At 34.7% G+C, this 11078-nt stretch overlaps 1 protein-coding gene across 1 annotated transcript; it reads right to left on the bottom strand.

Annotated features, from left to right (window-relative positions):
- Window positions 1–603: 603 nt before the first annotated feature.
- On the bottom strand, window positions 604–9041 carry LOC128208352 (QRFP-like peptide receptor). The gene is made up of 3 exons (XM_052911910.1): window positions 8596–9041; window positions 1652–2063; window positions 604–1116 (listed from the first exon to the last, which is right to left on the bottom strand). The coding sequence occupies exons 1-3, from the start codon at window positions 9039–9041 to the stop codon at window positions 604–606; spliced, it is 1371 nt and encodes a 456-aa protein (XP_052767870.1).
- Between the last annotated feature and the right edge of the window lie 2037 nt (window positions 9042–11078).

The following is an 11078-nucleotide window of genomic DNA, read 5'->3' as shown; positions in this document are numbered from 1 at the left end:
TTTCCGATTACAAAACAGAATATTTATCATGACTGTATACACTACAGATTATGTTTTCATGGAATGTTGATTGAAAATACACATGATTTTATGATAAAAAAGGCTTTGACATAATAATGCACATGAACTAATTAATACCGACGCGACTAAAAAGACTTAATCAATTACAAAAGAGCATGCAAAGAACCAGTACGAACATCCCATGATTATAAAATGATACAAGATTCGCATGCGTGATTGATTGTAGATGAAAACTATTAATAATATTTTAAAGTGTACATATATACAAATAATCATAAGTATTGAGAATGTTTGTTTTTAATGTGTCCATTCGTATATCGTGACTATTTAAAGTTTTACTTTGTATATTGTGATTTGCGATTCATAAAACAAAGGCCTACGCTAAACAGCTTTTATTGTGATTCACCTTCACAGACTTTGAATCAAAATGAAAATTTAAACTTCTGCAATATTCCCGACATGATCTCCATTGCACAACTGTTTGTGACAAAGGACGTTGCTTTGATATTCACCGTATCGTGTACCAATCTTTAAAATCCCTTTCAATGTCGATGCAGGTTCAACATTTACAGGGGAATTATTTCATACAACGATACCTTCAGTTTTACAAACGTGTTCATTGTTTTTGAATATATACTTCTTCATAATGTTCGTTTCCTCTTCTTTTAACTCCCGAACGTCCGAGTCAGTTCCGATATTGCCTTTTGACATGATGGTATTCCTGTATATGTGGTCATTCATAGCGAGGTGGTTCGGGTCAGTCTCGGATAGCGTTTGTCGAAATGTTGACGTAAACCTCTGTGACTGACCATACCTCATCCTGTATGGTCCGAACGATCGACATGTGCAGCAGTATAAAATACGAACTAAACTGTCTTTGAAACTGCGTCTAAACCTTTGGCTCATGACTGAATAAATGATAGGGTTAAGACAACTGTTCACAAAGCCACAGAGATGAGTTACAAGCATGGTGAATATGTATTGGCCCTCCCGCAGAAAGCTATTTGGCTGGAGCTGACTGATGATGCTGACCAGGTAGTGGGGCAACCAGGAGATGATAAACGTCATGGCGATAACGACCACCATCCGAGCCACCTGCAATTGGGAAGGTTTCAACATGACAGACAATAAAGTACATGTAAATGTGACAGACACGAGATGTAAATCTAAACTGGTAAAATAGTCTGGATCCCTGAAACACATTTATTTATACTTTGACCCACGAGTGATCTGTGTCTGTAGTATTGTGTTTTTGTATGATGTCAGGTATTGATCAATGTGCATTCAACGTCTTTTAGCTGCAATTGTTTTTATAAGGACTTGACCATGTGTGATATATTTGAGAAACAGTTAAATGGCAACAAAGCCGTACCTTCATAGTACTGACATGAAAACCATAAAAGATCACATTTTCATTGCACACAAATGTGCACCCCTGTTCGCATAAAGACGTAAACCTTAATCTAAGGTTAATGCATTGGCACGGAAAAATAACGCATGTGAAACATATATGATGATCGAAAAACATATCCATTTCTTGTTTCAATAAGACATTACACTGGCGACACATCCTCCAGGTCAAACATTATGAGTCGTAACTATAAGTTATATGTAAACACGGTAAGTTTACCTTTCGTTTGCTTTCCTCCTGTCTTCTTCTAGTATCTTTTCGTCCGTAAATGGAGTTTTCCACAATAATTGGTTGTACAATACTAATGGCAATCTTCACACAAGTGATAAAAATAACAGCACTGGGAGTCAAATACATGACAAAGAAGAGAAACAGGAAGTAGCCTCTTCGAAATTCCCCTGTGTGTTCAGAGTCGCCAGACAAGGCAATGTCAATTTCATTAAAACGGTCATTACAGATTTCTCTTGAAATAGATCCAAGCTCGCTGTGTATGGAGAAGGGCAGACTTCTGCTGAAGACAAACGGGGACGCCACCAGGATCGGGATAACCCACGTGATAGCGAGGATCTTACGAGTCCGCGACTTGCTGCTTACTTTCATTACTGACAACGGATGAACAATGGCGTAGTACCTGGAATGATAACATATTGTTCTTGGAAATATGTTGACATAAATATCTATATACAGTTTACATATTTGAAGAGAGATCCCCCAGTAATACTAGTTATATTCAAAGTATGAAAAGGAAGTCTCGGTTTGATTAAGACAGTCCATTGACACTAGAGCTTGTGACATGGACATAACAAAAAACTAATAATATGAGCAACACTGCAGACGCCTTTTACAACCGGCATAAGCGGTAATAGCTAAACCATATGAAGTGAGCCAAAGGATTAAAACCATTCTACATTGTGTGTGCACGCGCGTCAATACGGGGGGACAGTTGCCACGTAGCACTTAGCACCAGTGTAATGGAATATAAAAACATTTTAGGGCAGGGATCACCGGCAATAAACATATCAAAGGTATAAAAACAGCAGTTCCGGCTAAATTGAAACTGTTAATTGACAAAAAGTACTAGTGTAACACTAACAATGCCCCGTAGGAGCGGTTAATTAACATTTGTGTAAACATTAAACAGAGCTTAGCTTATCTGCAGGCCCACTACTGACTGATATATTTCTACCTTAATGATTAAGAAATCATTATTTTAATGATTATTTATGCGAAAAGCTACAGAAACAAGCTCAGTAGCAAAACGTTTAAACATAAACCCGGTTTAATAACACTGGGTAAACGCCAAAGACATAGAACATAAAATCACAAACAAGAAACATTGATGAACAGCACAAAACTCTACAAGCAGCACAGTGCATGCATACTATATATATAAAAAAACAGGTATGTTTATCAAGCGGAAATAACTATATCCATTTAATCTGATTATTCTCCTTTGCTTAATCCTGTTGTACTGTTGAAATCAGTTTCAAGATGGTCTACCTTAAGAATACAATTTGCATAAATTAAAGACAAGATCAGAAAACGATACTTAATTTGACGATGTGAATCGTTTCTGTGCTTATGTGGTTGTTTTGATCTTTCGAATATCTGGAAAAAAAAATACTAAAAATGCTTAAGCAACTTTTTCTCAAAGGGATCATAAATGGTAAATTTGTCAAGAAGAAATTGGAACGTTTTGCATATTTTCAAATATTTCCTCAGAAAAACAAAATCTGCACGATCCGTCTTAGAAACCAGGCATTTGAGCGGTCTACATACCTGGGATTTAATTGTTTAGATCCTCGACAGAAACCGCGTTTTATAACAAAGCATTTTCTTGTCTCCGTTTATGAACATTGCGTGTGATGAGCAGAATAAGTGATGGAAACTATGTTCTTTCTAATGTGATGACAACATTTTACACATTCGCAGTACATTATTTAGGAAAAACTGTTTGTTGTCATTGACTCTAACCATTGGTAGATTTTAACAGATGCTGGGCAATAAAACAAAATATACATTTCTAATCTTAGCCGGATATTGTTTGTCAAGTTCAGTTATCAAATCAAGATAATTACCCAGAAGCGCCTGGCCTGACCACATATCATGCATATTTATTAACCATTACAAGTTGTAAAATCCTCTTTCTTAATAATTAAATTGAAACAAATGTGTTTCGGTGACACATTATTGTGCTTCTGCTAATCCTTTCGGTATACTGAAGAGTATATTTTACTTATTTCAAAGCGTTGATTGTAAAATTCATAGTATGCTTCTGGGAAATAATTCAGTTATATATTGAAATGATGCCGACGTTTGAGTATCGTAATAGAAGTTATTAAGCTAATATAAATAATGACAAATACCCGACCAGCAGAATTTTAAATCTAAACACGCTGAGTCGATTATATAATACGTATGGGGCAATACTACAATGAAAACTTAAAGGTCAAATCCAGTTATCGTAAATTCCAAGCCTTAAAAGCGACGTTCTGTGATCTGACTAAATGACGGAGCGTTCATTCGCCGAAGCACACACGGACAATAAAAAAAGAAATATGATATAACAAACGAATATCGCATTACGGGAAGGTTGATACAAAGTCGGTATCAGAACTATAACTCTCATCAAATGTCAGCTTTTTTGTTAAAGAATGCCTTTGGGCAATGGTACTGTATTGCGATTTATCGAATGATTTCCAAATTGAACTAAATAATACAAACCCTATATATGTTGTCAGTATTTAAACAATTATCATGCTGTTACATACCATATGCTATAAATAATCGGACACTGTCATTAATGCAATAATGCAACCAAATTATATAGAGTTCTTGGTTAAAAATACTGACCATTTCAATCTAAAGAAGAAATATAAATAATATACCTTATCATGATTTTATCTTTTATTGAAATTTCTATAAATTTGATTCTTTGGGATCCAATGAAACGTAGGTTATTTACAATATACTGACACTAAGGATTTCATGATGGTATAGATGGAGTTCATGTATGTATTTAATGCAAAATAAGACAATGCTTTGTTATGAAAAAGTCCCAAAATACCGTAAATATTCAATGCAAGTGTTTTGAAGTCGCCTTCTCGATGTTAAAGAAGATAAGATTCTTCACTTCTGACATGCTTTTATTGCAGGATTTTAAAGCTGGTGGTACTGTAAAAATGACAACGTGCACACTCGAAAAATGTATTGTTATGTTGTGGCAACGTACACATTTCTTACTATTAAACGGCTGGTCAGAATCAGCAGTTCTTGTTTTCGTTTCATACATCTAGTCTTTGGTGAATATATTTAAATTCATATCTTATCGATTTATTTATTTTATATAATGATGAATCCATCGATTAGTCCACTATGTCTATTCTGTGGGAAGGTGCTCTTAAGACTTGTTCGGCAGCGCGAGTCTAGACACGACAGGACAGGAGGAGGCACTGTGTGCTGTGACAAAATTTACCAAAGCCAAGCAAACCTTACACGACACAGGCAATCCGCTAGATAATATACGATAAGCGATTATATCACGGAAAGAGAAACACTTTACTTATTTGCAGATGTTATGACAAAACATACATATCGCTAATGAAATGCAATACGATCTCTTTTGTTCAAAAAACCTTACCCAGATCATTAAGCAAAACGAGGTAGTTGATTATATACGCGCAATGCTCAGTCAACATCAACCATTATTACTGATAGTGTAACCATTGTTATTCCCGCTCTTATCACAACGCTTTACTTGTTTTCTTTTAGATGCAGTCACCGTCAGGAGAAAACGATGCCGTGCCAAACCTGCAGAATTATTTACGATGAAAATATAAGTCAATGAGAAAAAAGACCCTCTTCAGGATTTCAATAAGAAATTAACAAATAAAGACTTTAAAATATTTTGATTAAAATAGTATTATGTAACGAATGTCTTTCAACAAAACATGTAACGACCACTGTTCTAACTTTAATAATTTAATTTTAACTGAACCAATAAAACTACAACATAATACATGAAACGTTCTTCCGAGCGGTCATTTACTATATAATCTAACTAGCTTTTGGTTTAAATGTTTCAGAGCAGTCTTTTACAAAACAAACTGCTAAGATATATCATTTTTCCTCTTCTTCATTGTCCTTTTATTAATAAAATGTTTACAAATATAATTTTAGAAATTCATTATCTCTAACGACTTCTTACAATTTCATTGAGTTTAGAACATTTCTAGTCATTATTGTTCTTTAAAATTATAAATCACTGAGCTGATCAAATACATAAATTAACTTCATTAATATCTCCTGAGCCTTTCAACAGTTCAAGCTTACACAAAAAATTCCGTTCACTTCATCCGGTAAAGAGAATACAACTTCAATTGCACATAACTTGAATTAATATATGGGTCCATCCGAACTACGACTATTTCAACTTCCTATTATTATATCCTAAATTGCTAATTTTCAAACTCAATCTTTTGAAATGAGCCTCATTTGTACTGCACCAAACAGTGATTCAACAGTTACACAGCACGACCCGGTCTAGTAAACTGTATTAAAGTTCAGTATACAACAATCGCAATTATTAAGACAGTCTAGCAGTGGTATCTTGTTAAAAGTCCCAAGTATTCGCATCAGTAACTGTCATCATAGAACCCCTGCACTATCGCAATGATTGAGAGGAGGTCCCTGAGTTAAAATAGTAACCTTTGCTGTAACCATGTTGACCATCGTTCCACATACAACAATCGACTCGAGCTTACTCAATTCCGATTCAGATTAACTACTCTTTGTGGGTTTGTAAGCTCGGCCCATTCGGCGAGTGCTCCTATAATATTGTTAGTCATTGTAAGTTAGTGGAGCATTATAGTGCACAGAAAGAATGTAACCCTGATTCGAGCTGACCTGGTTCTATAACGTGTACTTGTGTACAATAAATTAACACGGGACCCATATGTCCCTCCCTGAAGACAATCAGTACTTTTTAGTTGTGCGACGGGGAATCGAACCCGCGACCCCTGGATTGACAGTCCGGTTTGTTATTACTACTCACAGTAAATTCTCGCTTATATACCAAAGAAAGAGCCCATTTGAAACACTATGTTAGGAGTTATATCAATAATCTTTCAGTTTACAAATTGACAAATTTCTCTACTTCCGATTTCAAATAATCGTTAGACCCTGACATATCTTGACAGACAAAGCTAATTACAATATGTTTTTCAAAACTTAAAACACAACTTAACTGATTCTCATATTGATACCTTTACCAAATTGCATTCCATATTATATACAATTGCCTATTCCACAGGATGTGACTTTTAAATAAGCGCCCAGCTTAATGACCAAAAAATAAATGAATAAATAGATAAGACGTTTTATTTCACTGAAACGCCATAAAAGTGCAATTAAAAGAATGTTATTTTTATTTCTGCTATCCAATTGTATCCACTAAGGGGATTGTACTTAAGCCTAATTTAAAAAAAAAAATCCAGATCGCTATTTAGTTTAGATTTAATACGACTGGTATCTGACGAAGAAACGTCAAGCGAGCTTTCATTTGCATATAGTCGCGTTGTACTTACGAGGGAGTCGGCAATGACATAAACATAAATAAGAAAATCAATGAATCAAGTACAGACCTTTGAGGTACACCAGCTTTGACATTGCGAAGTTCAGATAAAGGAGATAATTGCCTATATCAAAAGGTATATGATTAATTATACATCAAAGGCCGCATATCGACCTTTCATTTCAATTTTTTTTACGTAGTGCACTTACGTTTTTAAATGCTTTAGCTCCTTGGGTTTTACAAATGCACGAGTCAAGAAAAGAAACGTTTTTGAGTAAATTATTGTGTTATATAAGATCAAACAATTGTGTAAGGTGACTTTTGTAAGTAATATACATTTATGTATTATACCAGGCTTGGCTATGACCCTCATATCCCCAGCTAGTAAGTAATCAACAAACTACCAGGATAAGTTTGTATATGGGCATTTATTTAATGCCGTAACAATAATATACATCATTTGTATAAACAAGGTAAATGTTGATGACTTATCTGGCGGCCAAAACCGCCAAAAGAGATTGTAAAAAAACACACATCCATAAGACTTGACTAAGGCGAAGAGTTTTTGCAAAAGAAAACGAGATTACCGAATTCTAAACAGGGCTTTTGATTTAATTGTACCGACGAAAAAGGTTTAAAGGAAGGAATACTCTTAAGGTATGCAAATATGTAATAAGAGATTGCTTAGAAGGCCAATGCTATGATAATACTACATATACTATGAATTGATGATTCTCATGTATTCGTTTTAGGATCATTTTTGGTTTTGGCAAGCTAGTTTGTTTATATTCAATAATAAACATATAATTAGCAGATTGAATACGGTATTTTGAACACTTCTTAATATCCTACTTGGTGATTTCGATAACTTTTTGTCCAAAAGCAGTTCAGTTCACCTTAAAAAATAAAACATTTAAATGGTGACAAATTCTGTCTAGTTTATATGCTATATTAAACTCGACTCACTGCACGCACAGAGGCCTGCTTTGGACAAAAAAAACATTTAATTATATTCATCGTCATTGATTTCTAATCGTTTTACCTAAAAATTAATGTCTTTAAACTTGCGTTGGGGTTCAACAACAATGTTGAATATTGTGTAATGGCAGCATTAATTTAAGCGTGTGAAATTTACATGTTTCCGAAATGATCTGATATTACTCAAATAATAGTCGAAGATATATACAAGACTTGACATTTATCTGGCAATGGAAGTCCATTAAAACCTTATTGGAACTCTATAAAATTAATATCAATATTTTGAATTTCTTTAATTTTTTTAATTAATGTGTTTCAAATATTTCTAACGTCAACACAAAAAAACTCAGCGGGTAAATCAGAATGTTGAATTGAGCAAAATTATGTTCCTCTTTCGGAAATATAATTGGAGGATATCTACACCTAGCTCATTAACGTTCATAACGTTTTTCGAAAAAGGGAGGTATGTCATCAATTATAATCAATTTAGATACTTTAGTCTCGTGTTTATAAGATGCATTTATTTGAAGTTTATGGAACATACTACATACAATCTTATAGTATAAATATATCATGGATCTTTAGAACAAAGCATTGATTTATCGAACATTACCTTTCAATAGATATGGCGACGAGCGTCAGGACGCTGGCAAACACGAATAACGGAAGTAGGTAGTAGACGACGGAGCAGAGCCCATCGCTCCGGAAGATGTGCCACTCGCACTCGGCGCGGTACTCTAGCAGCTTAAGCGGCATGACAAGCGCCGCCACGAGCAGGTCGGAAATGGCAAGGTTCACGATGTAGTAGTTAGTCACCGTTTGCATGTGCGAGTTCCGCCACACCGTCCAGATCACCAATAGGTTACCTAGCAACGCCAGCGTAGCAACCAGGACGTAGGCAAATGTCATAATTGCGGACACCCAACCAACCTGAGTGTAGTCCCTGTACGGTTCCATCGCATTGAACTGGCAACTATCCAAACTACTGTCATAGTATAAATCGTCATAATATGTTGAATTAACTACACTGGTAGTATTGTAGTTTATATAGTCCTCCATTGTTGAAGAGTTGCTGATGATAAAAATGACCTTTCCTGGTGTATAAAGAAATAATAAAAAAATATACCAACCTTAAAAACAAATAGATAGTTTGATATGTATTTAACACAAATAACAACGCTAGTGTTAAATAAGTAAAATCAATGTTTTGTCTATCGTACTGAAAAAATAATATTGAATATTTCATCATCCGATTCCCGACAAGACATCCGTCTGTCGTCAGGTGTAAGATAAAAATGTTTGCGAGGCTTGCGTGTGAGAGACAACCTCCATCGTCCACGATGCCTGATTGGAGCGGCAGCGCAGAGCATGTTCAATAACGTCTTTCTCGTAATCGCCCCAGCATCCCCTTCCTACTCGTCTCTGACAGACGTCTCTCCTTCCATACATCAAGATAATATGTACGGGCGCCGCATCTATTGACTAACCTGTGATTGTTTCTCTATAAATAAAGTTTAAAGGCGTTTGTTGGCTCTAAATCCATCAAAGTTGTTCATTTAAAACTTGAAATCGTTTTGAAATATTCTGGAAAACACTGTCATTAAAATAAATGTCAGAATTATCTGCGAAATAAATGTTTAGTGGAATTCCGTCGAGGATTGTTTTCTCTATGAAATAAAGCGACTAAGCGAACTCCTAAGTAAGCTCAGCGGAAGGGTTACTGTACAAATTTATTACTCTTTGTCAAGCCGTATTTACAAGAAATAAAATGGGTAACTTATCGTTTATTTTTCTTTCATAACACTCTTCAAAAGCCACAAAACCGATTGCTCATATCTGAACAAGTGTTTACTAAGGAAGCCATATTAAACCGCATTCTGTACCAAGTACCCGTTAACCTCATCGCTTGATCCAAAATCAGAACTTTGTTTTCCTTATCTTTTTATGTGAATCATTTTATGGGTTGATGTCTGTATTTTGTTAGACCGATAGCGTCAGATATATTTATGTTTTTCACCTATCCCTATATTTCAAGCCAAATACAAACAGATTTAATGGGGCAAGTGTTAACATAATAAAATGATCTTAGGAAGAAAATGCGTCACTAATACAATCTCATTTGGGAAAGTGATAATATTCAGTTCACCGTGTAAATTTGAACCATTTTAAAGAAGAATTCATACTCAAGTTCATTCAAATGCAAATGGTTTGTACAAGGAATTCGGATGTATCTTGATAAGAAATTGCTTTGAACATATTCAATTTGCGTTCGTCTGGAAATAATTATGCGAACGTTTGAAAACTAGCAGTCCACTGATTATGTAAAATTACCAACTGAAAAAGACTTACGGTAAGTTTAATACAAATGTAAGATAAACATGTCCTTTCATATTACACTCTTACTTCATATATTTCCTGAAATATGCTTCATCAAATATGACTCATATCGTTTGAAGCATTACTCGTTGAATGGAATCTGAACACACTTAATGTGTATAACTTGTGTATATATCGTTCCTACATTAATTTCAATGTCTCTTGACAAAAAATAGTCACCGTATCTGAAGAACTCATCAAGAAATATTCTGAAATAGTTTCTGCTTGTTTCGGATTATCTATGAATGAAAAGAGTTATGTTTATTTTATAAGTTAAGGGAATTATTCAGAATAAATTATATGAAAGTTATCAGCATATTAAGAAATAATGTTATTGATTGGATCCTACAGAGAAAATAATAGTTGTCTCGAAAAACAAAACAAATAATGACATACCATGACAAAAAGAAAATTGTGTGGATTTTTTCATTTAATCTATTCAGGATTATTGCACTCATGTTATAAATATTTAGAAGACATGAAGCCAAGTCTTAACTATTAAAACCGGGCAGAGATAGTGTATCGAACGAGCCCTTGTTAATGTGTTAAGATTTCTAATTCAGGTCATCTAACTGACTTAGAATACAGTCACATTGCCCTTTGCGACATTGGCAAAATCTGGCACATGGAGTATGTATCTGATGAGTGGCAGTAGGCGAACCTTTAAGCACAATGCTATTCTGAGCTCCAAAAACTTTGGTTGGCCCTTTCTCTTTGAAT

Source organism: Mya arenaria, chromosome 11, assembly GCF_026914265.1.
Source record: "Mya arenaria isolate MELC-2E11 chromosome 11, ASM2691426v1".
NCBI lineage: Eukaryota > Metazoa > Mollusca > Bivalvia > Myida > Myidae > Mya > Mya arenaria.
The sequence above is the reverse complement of the archived record's forward strand: the minus strand, read 5'-3'. Positions and strand labels throughout refer to the sequence as shown.

What these genes read in the sequence shown, in the direction of transcription:
- LOC128208352 (XM_052911910.1), bottom strand. Translation starts at nt 9,041, where the DNA reads ATGGAGGACTATATAAACTACAATACTACCAGTGTAGTTAATTCAACA. An exon ending in GTCGCCATATCTATTGAAAG is followed by an intron (nt 2,064 to 8,595) that starts GTAATGTTCGAT and finishes TTATCATTCCAG; the next exon opens with GTACTACGCCATTGTTCATC. An exon ending in AGGAGGAAAGCAAACGAAAG is followed by an intron (nt 1,117 to 1,651) that starts GTAAACTTACCG and finishes TCCCAATTGCAG; the next exon opens with GTGGCTCGGATGGTGGTCGT.